The following is an 18,891-nucleotide window of genomic DNA, read 5'->3' on the forward strand; positions in this document are numbered from 1 at the left end:
GTCGCCGGCGACTTCTATCTCTTTGAAAGAAATAAAAAAATAAAAGGAGGAGGGGACCCTCGCCAGCAGACTGTAATGAGAGGTCGAGGAGGAGTTTGTAGAACGGCCCCAACGTGGAGCCTTGAGGGGTGCCAGTACGTTTAAATATTGAAACAGAGCACCAGCCCCTGTCTCATTACCAGTGTAATGAGGCTGGTTAGGGAGAAGGAAAGCCCCAGCCGCTGAGAAAGCAGCTGCCACTTTTACAACTTTGTGTCACGTATTCAGTCGGATGACTCCTGGTGGGAGTTTTGTTAAATATGTGCTTCCAGATTAGTGTTTTTGGCAGCTTGATGTGTGGATTTTTAGCATTCTGCTGGGATAAGTCATTGTTGAAATTGTGATTTATCAATTGGAGATGTTTTTTTTTTTTTTTTTTAGTTTCTTTTTAAAGCTGCATCAACGTAGTTAAAGAAGTGATGTTTTTATTTTTTTGTCCACTTGTGGGCTGAAGGAGTCTACAGCGAGCTCAGAGACACATCGCCCCAAACAAATTTACTTTCACATCTCGGAGCAACATAAGCATTGATTTAAAGCTGTAATACATCCAATATTCACTCCATTTTTCAGCTCTGGTCTTGGTTTGGTAGTTTTTGATTCATATGTAATATAAAAATATTGATTTGTAGAGCTTTAACTTTTAGAAAAAAAAAAAAAACAAGCTAATTTCAGCCTGAAGGCATTAGTTCGTGTCTGTACATTAGTGCCTGAGTTACAGTGTGTTTGCACTCTGGCACTGTTTGTACAGCGTGTGTGTGCTCAGTGTAGTGTGTTGACTGTGTGTTTCCAGGATCGCTCTTTGTCAGAGTCACTGATTGCTACAAGGTTATGTTAGCTTGATTTAATTTGACTTCATTTAATCTGCAAAAGGAAATTTATTTTGCATCACTTGGCATTTAGGACATAGACAGCGAGAGAAAAAGGGCCGTAACAATTTTAAAGCAGTGACATAAAAAACTGTATTGACAGCTGTGGTTATTGACGGCACGGGGATAGTTAGATAGAGACCCAATCAAGCTGTTAAAGGGGTCAGAGTGGGATTATCAGCGATGTATAGTATCTAGGTAGAGATACTCGGTGAGGGAAGTTGAAAAATAAAAATACACAAAGATAGAGTGTTTATTCAGTGCATACAGTGAAATTAATTTAGTGGCCTAATGCTCAGTTGCAATCAGTAAAAATATATTTGTTCTGAGTTCATCACATCACAATAGACTGTTTTATTAAACATGAGCCAGTATACAAAGTAAAGTTAAAAAAAGTCAAGAAAAAATAAGCAATAATTGCACGTTAACTGCACACGTGAGCTACTGGTTACCTAGAATTTCAAGGCACAAGGAGACAAATAAAGTATCCATCCATCCATCCATCCATCCATCCATCCATCCATCCATCCATCCGTCTTTGCTCAAATGAACAATAATACTTTAAATTAATTAGCATAAACTTTAAATGTGTAACTTGTTTAAACCAAAAGCACAACTGCTGGCTGTAGATATGGAAAAATTTAACCTACTATGATAAATAAAGCATACAAGCTCATTTATTAAAACATAATACTTCAATAGCGCTTTTAAAAGACACTTTACAAAGTAGGCAAGACTGCAAAAAATACATAAAATAGAGAAAGGAACATGTAGATAAAGAGATTATGTGATATAAATAGTGTTTAAAAGATGCGTCTGTGGATTTCTTGATTATGGAGAGCGAGGAGGTTTCTCTGATGCTTTTGGGTGGATGTTTGTCAGACATTATTTGTGAATCCTAGTTGTCTATAATGAAAATTTGGTATAAAATAGTGCTAAAGAGGCAAATGTTCATGGTGATTCTTCACTCTCCATCAACGTAAATTAAAAACAGAGGTGTGTATTTACAGCTAGCTAGCAGATTCCAGGCTGTAGTAGGTGTAGTAGTAGCTCCTGGTCGAGCAGTGTTAAAGCCGATGCTAATACGCTCTATAGATTTTATTACATTATAGTATTAGGGGCAGGATTCATGCAAAGTATGGCTCTGTAGCTCAGTGTCATCCAGATGCAATTTAGAGCCAAGAAGCCCTGAATTATATTAGAAAATAATAAATACCAACGTTTCATTCATGCAAAAATGCCTTTTTTTTGCTGGTTCAGGCCTCAGATTTGCAAGAATTTGCTGCTTTTTTCTTTTATTTCTTCATTTTTTGCAGAGAAAACTAATCTGAAGATGATGATTTAATTGAATTTGTCACAGTTTTCTGGCATTTTGATGACTGAAAAATTATAATCCACTGTAGCAAATGTAGTAGTAGCTCCCCATCAAGCAAAATAACAGCTGATGTTAATACGCTTTATAGTTTTATGGCATTATATTTTGTAAGTATAGCTCCGGTGTGTCATGGAGCCGTGATTTTGGCCCAAACAGCCCTGAATCATGAAGAAACAAGAAACCTCAACATTCACTAAAGCATACTTCAGTCTTCTCACATGTTTGTCTCACAAATCTCTGAATTTGCTTCACACAGACTTTAAATACACGTTGCAGCAAATTGCAGTTTGATTTGACATCCCGTGCTCAGTGCAGCTGGATTACTGGTGTTTTTGTTGTGTTTTTTGTTTTTTTTTCTAAATTGAAACAGCAATCTTTTTTCCACTGTAGGTTTTAGACATATCTCATATGACCTGCTTGCTCTGCTGCCTTTCACTGGGATAGATATGACATCTCGCTGACGTTCCCAGATAAATCACTTTTTGTAACAGTCGAAATACTTTCAGTTGTGGCTTTTTCCATTTCAACAAAAAGACAGATGCCCTTCAGTGCTACGCCACACAACGGGGGTGAACAATGTGTCTTGTAGTTGTCAAAAGAAATGACAGCGAGATAATTGGTGGGGCACTCCTGTTTCATTTAAACTGAAGCAAATAGGCTTCCAAAAGAGAGCCGCTCTGCTTTTAAAAAGTAAAGCTTTGTTTTGCGCCGGCTTATTATGCAGCGTTCGGAGTGAAGTAATGAAGACGAGCATTAACGGATTGAGCATTAAAAACAAATGCACATTCATTGCACTCCATGAATATTCATGGCACTAATTCAAATAACCTTAGGCAACTGTTACGACTAATGAATATTTAAAACAGCTTGGTCACAGAGATTTGAGCATTGCATTATATCTGACTTTTCTGGGATCATCATGTACAAGGGTAAACAATTAGGAATGGCAAAAACAGATTTCAGTGGTGATCAAAATACATCAGAAAAACAATATCCCCCCCGTTGTCACATTAGTTACAGGCCATTGACGCGCCAAAGGAGAACGGGATGACATGCGGGAGGACAACAATGTGAAAAATTGTCAATAATCCTAATAATTGCTGAAGTGATTAGTAGATTAATCAAGTAGTCAATCAGTGAAATATTAAATGACAACAATTACGAAATCAAAGTCATTTATCATGCAGAAATGGGAATTTTTGGCTGACTTGAGACTCTGATTTGCAAGAATTTACTGCTTTTCTCTTTGTTTGTTGCACAAAAACAAAGTGCAGATGATGATGTGATTGAATTTGTCACAGTTTTCTGACATTTTGTTGACCAAAAAATGATAAGTAGGTGTCCTAGTAGCTGATGCTAATGCACTCTATAGATTTTTATCAGGATTCATGGAAAATACGGCTCTGGTGTGTCATCAAACCATGATTTTAGGCCAAAAAGTCCTGAATCATGAAGAAATCCCTGCTAAATATTTCAGTACTTCATAGTTTACTCTTGTCATATGTTTATCTGACAAATCTCTGAATTTGCTTTAAAGCCCTAAATCATGTGATAAAATATTAAATATACAACATGTACGAAATCAAAGTCATTTATCATGCAACAACGTGAATTTCTGGCTGGTTCAAGCCTCAGATTTGTGACAGTTTGCCGCTTTTCTCTTGTATCTCATTGTTTGTCGCACAAAAAACTAACCAGAAGATGATGAAGTGATTGGATTTGTCACAGTTTTCTGACAGTTTTACCACATTATTTATGGATTAATTTAAAATACATCATCTCTGTTTACACATGTGGTCATAGCATAAAGAAAAAAATGCTAATTTATTTTCTTATTCTGACCTTAAACCTTACAAGCTGGAAGAACAGGAAAGAAAAAGCAGCCCAGACCCTGCGAGGTCCCGAGGGCCGGCTGAACATGTTTACATTCACCACGCTGGTTTTGGAGAAGCCTGGCGCCCCGACTACCGGCTGCAGGCTGGAGAATCCCATACTGGCCACTTAAAAGGGGGCCTCGGCTGCTTCCTTTGAGGGATCAGCATGGTGACTCGTCCTCCTCGCCACCACCGCAACGCTAATTAGACCCACCACAAAGCCAGCCTGTGGGGATAATGTCCCATTATTAGAGTCATTTGTTTCAATTAACCGCTCTGTGATTCTACAATAGCACTGCGCAGCGCAGCGCAAAGAAGCCATTACTCTCGCCCAAGGAACCAATGAGGTCTGGGACGAGAGTGTTTGTAAGAAGGTTACGGATACCTGCTACTGCCAGCGGTGGTGCTGCCAGACTCCATGTACAGCCCAGTCACTGATGAGTTGTTTCAGCACTGAGAGACAGAGAGAAACTCCTTATTCACGTCTCCTCTAGAGCTTCTAAAAGACTGTCACCGACCTTTTTTGTTACTGAAATGTTGTTGCTGGATTTTCGTCTTGTGCATTGGAGCTGATTGAAGATTTGTACGAGGATTGTTGACTTGAGCATGAAGCGCTGAGAACTATAGGCTGCTGAAGTTTCCTTTTACATGGTGAGAGCTTTGTGGTTGACTGAATTACTATCCTGCTACTATATACTTATGGTGCTCCAGTCATTTTTAGACTGCAATCAGGTTACTTTCAGAGCACGAGGCCCTCTTCTTTTTCTCTTCAGCTCTTGTAGCTCTAAAAATCCTTGGAGGTTTTACTCATTTATGCATTTTAATATCATCAGAGGACACAGAAAGCTTTGACAACAATTCCCCACTGGCCTATCTGGGAATTGCAAAATGACAATTAGTCTGCTGCCTTCATGGCCACCAACGAGCAACCCTCCAGAAGAGCTGTTAGTGTTTTTCGTGCACTTGTTCAATGCCTGCTGTTGGTCACAGCTGGAGGCTGAAAGAGCCTGGTGGTTGTAGGTTGCATAAGCCAAGATATTAGAACTGTGATTGTTGTGCCTCCTATAAGAGACGTAACTTGGAGAAAACGGTGTTTGTGTGAATGGCTTTGATATCAGTTTCAGAGAGATTCTTCAAGCAGCACAATCAGGTGAGTTGTGTCTTCCAAAATTAACTTATTTCTCATAATGTGACTTCTTTTTCTGAACATTTGCATAATGTTTTGTATCAGCCATGAACAACACCTCAGTGTTTTTGGACATTTAACAGCAGTCGCACAAAGACTCTTATCAACTCCAAATGCTCCCAAATACAATGTTTCAGAGCACTTTTTGGTCCTTTCAACACTAGATAATGGAAACTTCGATTGATACCAAGAGGTTGCTGCCCTGTGATGCCTCTGTTGCCAGGCTTTCTCATTGGCTTTCTCCCCCCGCTGCGCAGATGTTTACAAAGAGACATCACCAGCTCACATTAAAGGGTTCAAGTTGTCCCCTCGGGCTGTTGCTATGGAAATAACCCTGCTCTGGTCGCTCATTCATGTTTGATTAATTGTTTTTTCCTTTCTGTGCTGTTGCCTCCACAAAGACCTCATCATGGGAACATATCATCTTGAAAACAAACAATAGGAAAAAGATGAACGTGTCCCAATCTGTTTTGTTTGGACTTTGAGATATTTCCCTCTTCCTGATTTGACATTTTGCGGATGTTCTGTTGTGATAAAAGTCTCAGAAATTACATTAGTGTTGTATTGATATTGATAAAGCCTCGCTTGTGAAGCCGTACGATCATAAAGATGTATTTTCTTTTTTTTAAAATTCTGTTTCCCAGACTTACCTGGACAGAAGATAAGCATTTTGCCTTTTTCCCCCCTCTTAAATTGCACTGTGTAGTGCTGAGCTACAGCAACCCACTGGGGCCAATTAGGATGCCAGCAGAGCCAGGAAGTGCAGAGCAGATGCTTTTGCCACTATTTATTAAAATCCAATCTGCGGGGGCCCCTCCAACAGCTCGTTAAACTACCGTTAATCTAATTAGCTCTCACTTGCCACTGTTTTCACCACATTACCAAATACAAGGGCCTCGACTTTGCAATTTTGGCTGATTAAGTAGGTCCAGTGCTGTTAGTCAGAGCTGGTGGGGAGGAGCTCCTCAGAGCTGTCAGTCATCTTCCACAGTCAGATAAATCATGCAGCTTAGTTCAAAAATGGCTTTGGGCTCCAGCTTGAATTAACGTATCTGCAAAAAAAAAAAAGGGGTGGGGGGAGATGCTGGTCAGAATCAAATCCACATTTCCAGCTCAGTAATGCACGTCAGAAAACACTAACAGAATCCTCCACATCATAAAGAGCTTGTATATTTGTAGTGGCACGGTACCAGAACTGGATACAAATTCCATAATGGGCGCTTTATGGATCGGGTCTATACGATTCCCACTGACGTCCTTTCATGTCTCTCAGATCTCCGTCGTGAGTCTGCACTTCCGGTTCATTATTGTTTGGGCCGGGCCGTGTTTTTTATTTGATGAGTGCTGCTCTCTGGACAAGTGCCTGGTTCTACTCAGAGATCTGTGCAGCGGCTTTGACATGCTCATTGCTTACAGATGGGCAGTCTGACATGGGGCTGTAATTGCTTCCATACGAGGAGGTCACTGTATATATTTTAAGACATATTTTAAACCATGAAGCCTTCATGGTGAGGCAGATGATGGTAATACATGCAGACAGGGTGAACACAGGGGTGGCTGTAGAATAATTGACAGGTAGCGTAAAAATTTGTACAAACTTCTTATGCAAAGTATCACACGTGTGACATCGGTAGAAACTTTCTTAGTGACCGTCCTGCGTTTTTGGGTTCCATTTATGGTGTCTGCAGGCGGTTTTAGTTTACAGAAGGTTGAACTATTCAGATTTCAAACAGCTTTGTTTACATTCTCATCCTGCCTGCCAACTTTTTAAATACGGCCTCCGTCCTGACAGCATCACATGCAGGTGCACTTTGAAATGCTGGTTGAAAACGATATCTAAATAATGACTAAAGGCAAAACAAGAAAATTCAAAACCCACATGTTCCTTATCCCAATTATAGTAACTGAAAGATTTGCTTACTTTTTCCTCGAAACCCACTCTAGCGTTTATCATCTGATCACAGCGTCGAGTAGAGAGAGCTAACATATTTTAAATCCACGTTCTTAAACTTTGCATAGCATTCATCATTTATGGAGTACCTGGATGAATGATTCAGTTGACAAACACGCTTTTTAAAACCAGCTGACTTTGTAGCCGCTCATGAAAGAAGCCATATCTTTGTGTTTTTTTTCTTTTTTGTTGTTGTTGAACCCACTTCTGCCTCACGGCAAAGTTACAGCTTGTGGTGGAAATTGCAGGAAAAATATATACAGCATCCTGAAATTACATTATTCTCACTGCTGCTGCTTTAACCATGGCCATTTATCCATTTGTTAACCCACAAAGGCTTCAGAGTCCTGCACAGCTGCACTAAGCTGTGATTCTCTCCAGTACGCTGCTGTGGAGAAGTCCATGCTGAACAGATCTATAGCGCTGTGGCTAAAGTACATTTTTTCATTATTGCATTTTCTCCTTCAAGGTTTTTTACAGGTAAATATATGAAAAATACGTATTAGAAGTATCAAACTACAGCTCAGCTTCAATATACACCTCTATACAGCTAATTTTAATTTTTTAAAGTAGCTTTTTGTAGTGACAATGGATCCCATGAATAGATATTTGTAAAAGTGAATTGATGGCTCAACTCTAAGGAGCTTTATAGCATCACTTTTGCTTTTAATTCTCCAAAATTTACTGTTTTACTTCCTTCTGACTGCTCTCTCATCAGTTATTTTCAGTAACAACAGGCAGGTGTTTTCAATGGAAAAATAAAAAAAAAACAAAGAAGGAAAAAGAAAAAAAAAACCACCAGCCTACATTTCCTGCCCAGCACCAAAACACAGACAGACAAGGTTACAAACCAGCTGGTGAATAAAATGGAGTATTTAGCTGCTAAAGAACCAGATATTTCCCCGAGGAGCTGGTGAGGAGCAAAACAGAGCTAAAAAGGAGAGAGAATATTGGGTTTAAATTCATCAGGTGGACATGAAAGCAACTTCAAATGAATAATAATCCTGCACAACATCTTCTGTGAGTGTCAATAGGAAAATGTTCCCTATCAAGCTTCCCATATCTGCTTTATTTATCAATATTTCCGCCCACAAAACTATTATTTTAGGTTTTAGTCACATAAACTACATCCATAATCACGTCATCATTTACTCCTAGGCTAGTCTCCATTTGACACTAAGCAGCTGATTAGAAAGTGAGACATAAATTGGGATTTTAGACTTTTATGAACCATGATTTCGTGCTATGGAATAGTTGTAAAATTCAACACATTGCACTGTGGGAAAGCACTTTGTGGGAATATTTGAGGGCAGATGTGCATAAATTTCACACTGGGAATTCGAGGGAACAAGCCCAGTCCAAGTTTAACCAAAGCAAAATAACGCGTGTTCGTTAAAGCATGTGTCGTAAAAAAGTACATTTCAAAGCTGCTCTTTCTTAAGACAACATTTAGCCAGGACAAAACAATGCAAGATGATTTATCGTAGGAAACTCTGCTTGTTAAATCTGATTTTGCTTGCCTTTTCTCCCCCCCTCCATTCAGTCCCCGATGAAAGATTATTTCACTCCGAACCTTTGATTGATGCTCTTAAACTGCTGCTTTAAAGAGCCTCTTCTGTGTCACAGTCAGTTGCTGAGGAGTGTGTTTGCTTTATCTCATTCTTCAGGCCAGTGCACATTCAGACAATATTTGCCTGCGAAAATAGCGTGTAAAAATGGGGTTTATCGTGTATTTTCTGTTGACGCTCGCACACTAACACACTAAAAAACCCACTGTTGTGTGTGTGGTTTTTTTTTTCCTTCCCCCATTTTACAGCTGTTTGGCTTGAAATCCATGAAACAATGTGTACAGACTCTGGGAGTGGATGGCGTTCAGATGTGATTTAGTGTTGCGCTCAGTATCTGCATCATGCTTCGGTGTAAACGGCGGTGAAGAGAAAAGTGCGTCACCCTCAGAGTAGTTCCTGTTTGCTTTTATGGCCTTTTTGGAATCGATACGGCACACTCTCCACTTCACTGTTCGCTGTGCACGATGATGATGATGATGATGATGATGCTGCTGCATATATTCAGGAGGAACCGACACTCTCTGGACTCTTCCATACCATCACCTGCTTTTATTGTCTATTTTCACGTCTTTTAAATGCTGTCTGTCTCTGCGTCGTCCTTGTTTTTATCAATCCTCGTCCCTTTTTCTGCTTTTATCTGTTTACTTTACATCAACTGTGACTCTCTTTTTTTTCCATTATTCTTTGCATCTCACTTTCTTCACTCTTCTCTCGCTCTCACTTCCTCATTCTCCCCTCCCTCCCTCTCCCTTTTTTCTCTCTCTCTGCTGTTTTGATAGTGACGCAGTTATCAGACTGTCAATTCTAATCTTGTCTTGCCAGTGCAGTGCTGTCCATTCAGAATTACAGCTACCCCTCCTCCTCTTCCTCCCTATCTATCTCTCTCTCTCTCTTCACTTACCACCTCTTTTATCTCCCTCTCTCTCTCGCTCTCTTTTTCTCCGTATCAGACAACAGAAACGCTGATGGGTTAAGACTGACACTATAGTTCAATCTTTTGCTGGTAAACTAGAAAACTCTGTTCTGAAATATATTTAGACTGCCGCCGCTGCTGCTCCCTATAGGACATGGTGGTCTTACCTTGCCTACTGTGCTGTTTGTGGCCGTCTCTAATTGCATTTTTCTTTGCAACGTCAGTCTTGATCTGCTCTGTAAGTGGACAGCGTGTCTTCTTGGGTAGAGACAATCGGCATCTAGTGACTTAACTGTTAAAAAATCCATGCTTTAGATACATTTAAGTATGTTTTATGTGCAATTGTGTTTTGCTAGTGTATCATTTAAATCAGGATTTTGTTGTTTCTCAGTGGAAGCTAAAGGAATATTTCCAGATTTTTCAGGGTTTTTTTTTGCAACATCAGGTACATAGTTTGCCTTATGCAAGTCAGTCTGTTGTTTTTTTTCAATGTTTAGGTTGATTCTTGTTAATAATAACAATAATAAATTCAACAAAACAGCATCATGTTATGTCGAGATATCTTTAGCACAATAATAGAGAGGTAGGACAGAAAATAAATGTCCATCAGTCTAAAGCCCGATGAGTAAACATCAAGATCTGCTGTCGAGAATCCAAGAGCTTCACTATTTTGCATCAGCAGAAGTCCAACACAGGAGAGGACCAAGATAGCGATCTCACCGCTGACAGTATCAGAAAATAGAGCAGAATGCAGTTGCAGCCACGAGATGTTGCATTATGAATAAGGGATGCGACTGTCTTTTTTTTCTTCTTTCTGCTTTTTTTTCTCCACTGACAACAACAGCTGTCATAATCATTACTGTTCTCTGCACCTGTAGGAGAAAATCCAGGAAAATAAGCTTGATATTGTAGCTACGTGGCGGGTATTTGTTTATCCACCGTCCATAATTTGTAAAACCACTGCGATGAACGTGTTCGCCGTCATAGGAAGTGACACTTTTTTACACTTTGTTAACACAGATACAGAAGACTGTGTCCCTTTTTCTTATGTTTAAGACTGGTCTTGTTTAAGCTATAGACAGTTCACACCTTAAGGCATGTAAAACACTCTAACACAAAGTGATATTTGATAGTATTTTGTCAGGTAAGAAAAACAAGATACAGTTATTGAATTCTCTAAAAGTCTTATTGGAAATATGTCAGAAATAGATTAGATGAAACAACAAATTAACTATCTAAGGGTGTTTTTTTTCTTGATTTATTTATCTAAAGGGAAACTATTGACACTGCTCTGACTTTTGGTTTACTATCATTAATTTTTCAGCTGCATTCTTTTCAGATGAATTGATGTTTCGTTTCCATCTGTCAGCCTTCTACTGTATATACTCAAGTTCACAAACATGACTCTCGTGTTGTAAGAGAAGGAAAATAAAGCCAAAGAAATGAGAGACTGTGGCCTTTTATTCCCCTGGTTGATTGCATGCTGCTGCTGCGACGCTGTTGTGTGTCATCACTCTTTCTCTCTGTATGAATACATCTGAGTTTTCCTGGAGATTATTTAGCCTTGTCTCTTTTTTTTTTTCTATTTTGTCCTTCCATTAGCTCTACCTTCAGTTTATTCTATTTTCACTTCAAAGGCTTGGGTGGAACAGATGTCGTTTCAAATGCCTGTCTTCTGCCTCATTGCCTAAAAGTGAGGGATGATTATTTTTTAATGAAACCACACACACACGGCAAAAAAAATGAATATTACCTGTAAGCTGTAGAATAGACAAGCAATACTTTCACATCACCCTGAATGGGAACATTCATTCATTTCCGCACATCACAAAAGCCATTTTGAAGTTTTTCTTTAGCTGCCAAATGTGCTCCTGGACCCTGAATTTTGATTAGTTAATTTCATGCTGTGTGGAATACAGTGTGTTGTTTGGCAAATGCTTTGCTGAAACAATGCAATTTTCAAAGGCAGTCATTTCCTGTTTTCCAATTGACAGTGAAAGGAGAAAACGTGGTCGTTGCTTAATCTCTTGATAAGTATGCATTAGATGGAAACGAGCGTCTTTAAACGTCCTCGAGTTTGCTGTTTGATACTCTCGCGGGGACAAATCTTTTTCATGGCTCGCTCTCCCACCTGCTGAGTTTTAACACTGAAACCTTGGAACAGTGGATTATGAAAGCAAACATTCAAAGATGTTTAAAATTTGCCAAAAAAAAAGCAACGGGATGAAATGGGAGCTCGGCCTTGGACATGGTGTCACTTTGCCAGACAAGAAAAAAAGAAAGAAAAGGAATTTGCTGTCACTTCGCTGGGAGCCTTTAACGTCATTTGAGTAACTCTCCATAAGCCCGCCACCATAAAGACAGCACATAAGCATCCATCAGTGAGTCTAATACCAACGTATATCATTAGATATTCAGCATGTCATTATATCTTCTATCATATGGAAAATTGGATTGTTTTTTCTGTCTTTCGAGCAACCAGGAAATCAGGTTACTAATGTTCCACTGATACTAATGGCAACATCAAGCCGTCACTTCTTCTTCCTCCTCTTCCTCTCCTTCTCCGTCTCCTCTCTCTTTCTCTTATCTTTCCCTCTTTCTCTCTCTGTCTGTCTCACCCTCTCCCTCCTCCCCTCCGTCTCCCTCTTTCTCCCATGCTTGACATGTTCTCTCTTCAGCAAAGACGGCAATTTCCATATAGAATCACTTCCAGGATCAGGTGACCTGGATTTGACTCCCAGTCAAAGCCCTCTGTGGAAAATGAAAATGTATTCATGTGTATTGGATCAAGTACATCACGCAGATGTGAGCAGTTTTGCTTTTCCCCCTGAAAATGCAGAGAGATTTGCAGCGTATTATTGTTGACAAACTAGCCGGGCACATGCGAGGAAAAAATGTATAGATTTAATCCTGTTTCTTATGGTTTCCTGCCAGTGTGTTCTTGAATCCTTTGTGGTCGACATGAAAAAGACAACAAAGGCAGCAAATATTCACCAATGTAGTGATTTAACACCTGATAAAATGTAAAAACCAAGAAAATCTGCTGCAGATGAAATTTTAATTAACCTGCCTCACTCTCTCCCAGCATCCAGTTTCAGAACAAACCTGTCTGACTCACGTTCTTTTAGTTTTTATTCTCTCATGGCTTCAAATTGATCTGCTTATATATGTGTGTGTTCATGCATGCATGTGTATAGGTGGGTGTGTATATGTATATATGCAACCTTGACAAAAACACATCGAGTTAATGCATCATACAACATTGCAAAAACTCCCTATGTTTTTTTGTTTGTTTTTCTATGGAGGCTGCAGCAAAAGAGCCAAATATTAACTCATCATTGACCTCTCCGTCCCTCTTTCTGTCTCCAGATAAGCAGTGAGAAGCGACCCTCAGCAGAAATGATGAAGCCCAAACCCAAACCTCAAAAGAAGAAGAAGAAGAAGGATCCCAACGAGCCGCAGAAACCCGTATCAGCGTACGCTCTCTTCTTCAGAGACACCCAGGCGGCCATCAAGGGCCAGAACCCCAACGCCACCTTCGGAGACGTGTCCAAGATCGTGGCCTCCATGTGGGACAGCCTAGGAGAGGAACAGAAGCAGGTACAGAACATGCAGGTCTTGAAGAGCAGAAATAATCAAGCAGATGGGGGAAGATGCAGGAAGCTGTAACAGATGCAGAGAAACCTTGAGGATATTAACTGTTTATCAGAGGCAACATTCAGCACCAAAACCAACATGCAAAGTAATGAAATGACTAGTTTTTATGTATGTTAACTCCCATAACAAAATGCAGAAAGTAATCAGAAAATAAAAACAGCTAAGATAAGATAACATAATGTAGTGTAGCATAGCATAACACAAGAAAAGCACTCAGAGAGCCCAGTACTCCAGCAAGGTTGTTCGTTCCCTGACCTTGCACTGAGAACAGGCGTGTGTTCTGCATGTGTACGTTACGTACGGATACCGAATCGCGTGATCTAAATATGTAGTGGGCGGTGGGAAGTGATGTTGCAATAAATGCTTTTGGAAGGACCCAGACCATCTGTTGCGCTTGTCATTGAAGATAGTTCTCTAAACTGTCTATACACAGATGGTATTTCATGATGGATAAGAATCTAAACCTTTTGTTTTAGGCTTAGATAGAAGGATGTTTGTTACATAAAGGGAACATGCACACATATATGCATTCTGATCCTGCCAGTAGATGGCGCGTGTGCTGCAGCATGGAGCAGCTTTTCGTTGGCATTATCTGCTGTGTAATTACCAGAACATTGCTGTGAGATACAGCTCACCTTAATGAGCTAGTTCTTCTCTTTCTAAAGATAATCCATCCATTTATCCCCACTCCCCTGACTCTCATTAAAATGATTTTCTTTCTAAATTTAATTCTAACAAAGGGAGCGGTTGAGGAAGGGCGGGGGAGCGTTCTGTGCAACAATAGCCGTAAAACAGTCTGAGACTAACAAAGTAGGACATTTTACCGTCAAGAAATGGTCAATATGGGAGGAATATAAACATGCCTGGGGAGATTTCAGGAGTCCAGGACTGATGCAGTGGGTAAACAGACAAATACTCACTAGCTAGTGCACCCCTGCAAAAGCAAACAATCACATATGAATGCACAAACAGATGCTCAAATCCTCCGCGTTGCTCGACTGGTTTCCAGCTACCACAATGCAAAGGTGTTTTCCAATGCAGTGCGATGTCCATCAAAACCTAAAAAGAATGATTTTCCAAAAATATAGCAGAAAAATTGGAAATCATCTTTGCCAAAACAAAACTCCCACAAAGCTCTGGGCCGAGGTAGTGTCCCATTTCCTGTGTCCCTCCAGCCTCCATAGCCGGTGCCTCCACACCATGCATCTTCATTGGCCCTCTGACAAGCTGGGATGTGTGAACTTCTCATTTTTCCACCAATGTTTTGGTGGAAAAAGAAACTGCTTTGTTGAGAATATTCAGAAAAAAATCAACCAAAATCCAACGAAATTCACTGGATTTTGGTTGATTTTTATGTGAATGTTCTTAAAGAAAATATTAGAAGTTTTACTGATATATATGGAATCACTTTGAATATTCTTAGGATTTTTTTGGAAGATTTTTACTCATTTTTTGAATTTTCTTTCGAAATTTTTTTTTTTTAAATAACATTTTTAAGGGAAATTTTTAAGGAATAATTGGAATTTTCTTCCTGAAGGTTTTTTTAAAAATTCAAAAATTTGGGGATTTTTTTTTTTTGCTGAATTTTGGGATTTTTTTCAGACAAGGGAAAAATATTTTTTGGTAAATGAAGACAACAGGAGGGTTAAATAAGGAAAGAATTGTGTCAAAAAACATGTTTCTATTTGTCAGCGTAGGATGTTTCTAAAGGTGTAATTTTGCTATCAGTAAATGTAATATTGTCAAGGGAAAACATCCAATACGTAGAGACGTGTTATCTTTCTAAGAAACGCATTTCTCTGTCCTTTCTGTTCTGCATAATAGACATGATTTCGCTTATAGCCCTTATAGCTAATAGCCTCATTTTCAGTCATTCTGCCACAACCTACACACACTCCAACGTGTATATATATATATATATATATATATATATATATATATATATATATATATATATATATATATATATATATATATATATATATATATATATATATATATATATATATATATATATATATGTGTGTGTGTGTGTGAGTGTGTGCAGATATCCATGTGTACTCATATACCCGCATTCTTTATGCAAACACACTGACTTCTTGGAAAAACACAGCAGCTGATAGTTGTATGGCAACAGCGGCGTCACTCCGACAATATGGAAGGCAGTTTCAAAACAAAACTCATATGGAGGGATCACATCCTAATGTACCAAATGACAACAACCATTCTGGGTTATCACTAATGTCAGTGATACTGATAGTGTTATTGTGGTGCTAAAGGGACAGCGAGGAAAAGAGAGAGAGAAGTTCCAGTTCATTTCTCTGAGGTGGATTGGAATGGAAATGATGTGTTGCCACAATGGAGGGAGACACATTGAGATGAGAGAGTATTAGTGCTGTGATGAGGAAATAGAGGTGTTCTGTACCATTGGCTCTGATGGAAAGAGAAACATTAAGGACACGTTTCTTTGTGTGTGAGTGCATGTTCATGTGTGCAGGATGTGTTTAAGAAAGAAAGTGAGCTAAAGAGCTGAGAGGTGTGTGTTTCTGTCAGCCTCTCCTCTCACCCCAAGCCTCATGTTTGGATTTTTTTTTTTTGTCTTCGCAGGGGTACAAGAGGAAAACCGAGGCGGCTAAGAAAGAGTACCTAAAAGCCTTGGCTGCGTACCGAGCCAGTCTGGTTTCCAAGGTAACGCTTATGACACACTGGCCCTGGCTAAGACTGATGATGGATTGGATGGAAAATCCCTGCTAATGGGCTGGGAGGGGCTTCCTTGGGATGAGATGATGGTTGGCGGTGGAGGAGGAGGAGGAGGGTGGGGGCATCTTATGCAAAAAAAAAAAAAAAAAAAAAACGAGAAGAGAGAGAAGGCCATATTTAGAACAATACCTGATTTCCATAGGGTGCAGATTGGGGGTTGGGGTTTGGTATGGCGATATAAGGTTGGGGGGGAGGGGTCAGCCAGGCGGAGCACACAAGCATATGGCCATGTGAAGGTTGAAGGGTGGGAGATGTTTGCTCTCTCTCAACGGCCAGGTGTAAGTCGCATGCATCTTTAGAAAACAGACCAACGGACACCTGTGTCATGCATCGGATCATCGATTTCAGGCAATCATTAGGCAACGCAGCCGACACTTTCCTGCTAATTCAGATCTATGACATCCTTTATTTATTTATTTCTTTATTGCCCCATAAAACGATGGCGTCTCGCGTACAGCGGCATGCATAGGAGCAGGAGGGAATAAGGAAAGGCAAGGTAGGAGGAGAGCTGTGCATTGCATTGTTTAGTGCCGTCTTGTATTAACAACACAGTGCGGTGTGGGGAAGATTCCTTTTGTCATTCCATTTGTTCTGCAGGCAAACAGCCTCATCTCTCTGCCTGGGATCCTGCATATATGTATGTATGTATGTATGTGTGTGTGTGTGTGTGTGTGTGTGTGTGTGTGGTTGAGCGTGTCTGTGTGTGTGTGTGTATGTGTGTGTGCATGTGCGTGTGTGTGCGTGCCTCCCTCTCCTCTTCCCATCTATCTGTCAAGGTGTCTATTGATCATTACCTCGGCCCCAGCTCTATTCATACAAATGGGCTCCATTACCTTCTAATCAACACTGATGGCTGGAGATGAGCAATCTGACAGCTCATCACGGCGGCCTGGAGAGGGTGGGGCAGGAGGCGGGAGGCGGGAGGTGGAGGCGGGAGGTGGAGGCGGGAGGTGGAGGTGGAGTTGGGAGGTGGAGGTGTTTTGTGAGTGCTGCACCTGCTCAGGGAGAGACACTGTCCAGACTGAGAAAAAGGTCAAGTTTAGGTGATTTTGGTGAAAGTTTGGTGGTTTGTTTTTGGTAGTTTGACCTCAACCCTGCTTCACATCTGTCACTCTCATTCACTAAAAATCAGGGGTGTCAAACATGAGGCACGCAGGCCAAAAGGGGCCCTCCGGAGGGTCCAATCAGGCCCGCGGGACGACTTCATAAAGTGTAAAAATTACAGAGAAGACATTAACTGCAGATTGGAAATTAGTAAAACTATAAATTTAAAATAATCTCTTGACCGTGACAAGTTGTTTGGATCATAAAGTAAAATACTAGATTGCTCATTTGTCGTTTTGTCTCATTTTTGTAATATTTTGTCTTCTTTTTGTTGATTTTTGTCTGACTTTTGTCATTCGTCTCATGTTTTTGTTGTTTTGTTTCTCGCTTTTGTAATTTTTTTGTCTGGTTTTAGTCGTTTTGTGTTTTTTTGTCATGCTTGTGTCATTTCTTTAATTTTTTTGTCGCTTTGTAACTTTTTTGTCTAATTTTTTGTCTCTTGTTTTGTTTTGTTGTTTGTCTCATTTTTTTGTCATTTTGTTTCTCACTTTGGCCATTTTGTGTGTTGTGTTTGTCAGTTTGTGTCTCATTTTTGTAATCTTTTGTCTTCTTTTTGCTGGTTTTTGTCTTTTTCGTCTGACTTTTTGCATTTGTCTCATGTTTTTGTCGTTTTATTTTTCCTTTTTGTCTTGCTTGTGGTTTTTGTCTTGTTTTTGTCATTTTGTGTTTCACTTTATTCACTGTTTTGTGCATCGTTTTTGTCATTTTGCATTTTTTTGTCCCACTTTTGTCGTTGTTTTTTTAGTAATTTTGTTTCTTGCTTTTGCCTTGTTTGGTCTCGTTTGTGTCATTTGTGTAACTTTTTGTCTAATTTTTGTTGTTTTTCCATTTTTTTGTCGCTTTGTGACTTTTTTTGTCAAATTTTTTGCCCCTTTTTTGTTTAGTTTCGTGTCGTTTGTGTCATTTTTTGTCATTTTGTTTCTCGCTTTCGTCGTTTTGTGTCTCGTTTTGGTAATAAATTGTCCTGTTTTTGTCTGCTTTTTGTCATTTTGATCATAAAATACTATATCCTTCAGTTCCAGATAGCTGTGACTAAATGTTGTGTTTCTTTGTAGACACTGGAAGTTGTAATGTGTAAATGATAAACTGAGGCTGAATGTTGTTGAAATTGAACTTATTTTTAATAAGAAATTTCAGGTTGTTCATAAGATTTTGTAAAAAGACAGTTCATTAAATCTGAATATTTTCACAGTGTACTTTTTTTGCACCAAAACAAAGGAAAATTTTGGAGTTGTGGTTATTTATAGGTTATTATGCTGTGATTTTACTGATCCAGCACCACTGGAGATCAAACTGGACTGAAAGTGGAACTAAAATGAGTTTGACACTCCTGCTATAAATGGATCCAAGTGATGGTTTTAGCTTAAATGCAAGAAAAAAAAGGAACAGCTAGCCTGATTTTGTTGATTTTCTCATCTTAGTACCAGCAACGATCATCTATAATCTCCAAATATCACCTCCTAACTTGCCGGCTGACATAAGATAATGTAACATTTCCCTTTAAAATACGAGTCACGGCTGAGGTTTGGCTTTAAGTGTAATGGATGCGGCCGTTAAGATGATGTGTTGTGATCAGATGCTGATGAATTGTGACTAAT

The 18,891-nt window shown here is 39.5% G+C and overlaps 1 protein-coding gene across 2 annotated transcripts in view; it reads left to right on the plus strand.

Moving 5' to 3' along the window:
* The window catches only part of LOC111579268 (thymocyte selection-associated high mobility group box protein TOX-like), an 83,470-nt gene that overhangs the window by 58,544 nt on the left and 6,035 nt on the right, over nucleotides 1-18,891 (plus strand). For both annotated transcript variants that reach the window (XM_023286488.3, XM_023286490.3), the window contains 2 exons: nucleotides 13,142-13,372; nucleotides 16,037-16,117. In XM_023286488.3, coding sequence (XP_023142256.1) covers nucleotides 13,142-13,372; nucleotides 16,037-16,117 — 312 coding nt within the window. The remainder of the gene's footprint in view (nucleotides 1-13,141; nucleotides 13,373-16,036; nucleotides 16,118-18,891) is intronic.

The sequence above is a fragment of the Amphiprion ocellaris genome, chromosome 8, assembly GCF_022539595.1.
Source record: "Amphiprion ocellaris isolate individual 3 ecotype Okinawa chromosome 8, ASM2253959v1, whole genome shotgun sequence".
In the NCBI taxonomy this organism is placed as follows: domain Eukaryota; kingdom Metazoa; phylum Chordata; class Actinopteri; family Pomacentridae; genus Amphiprion; species Amphiprion ocellaris.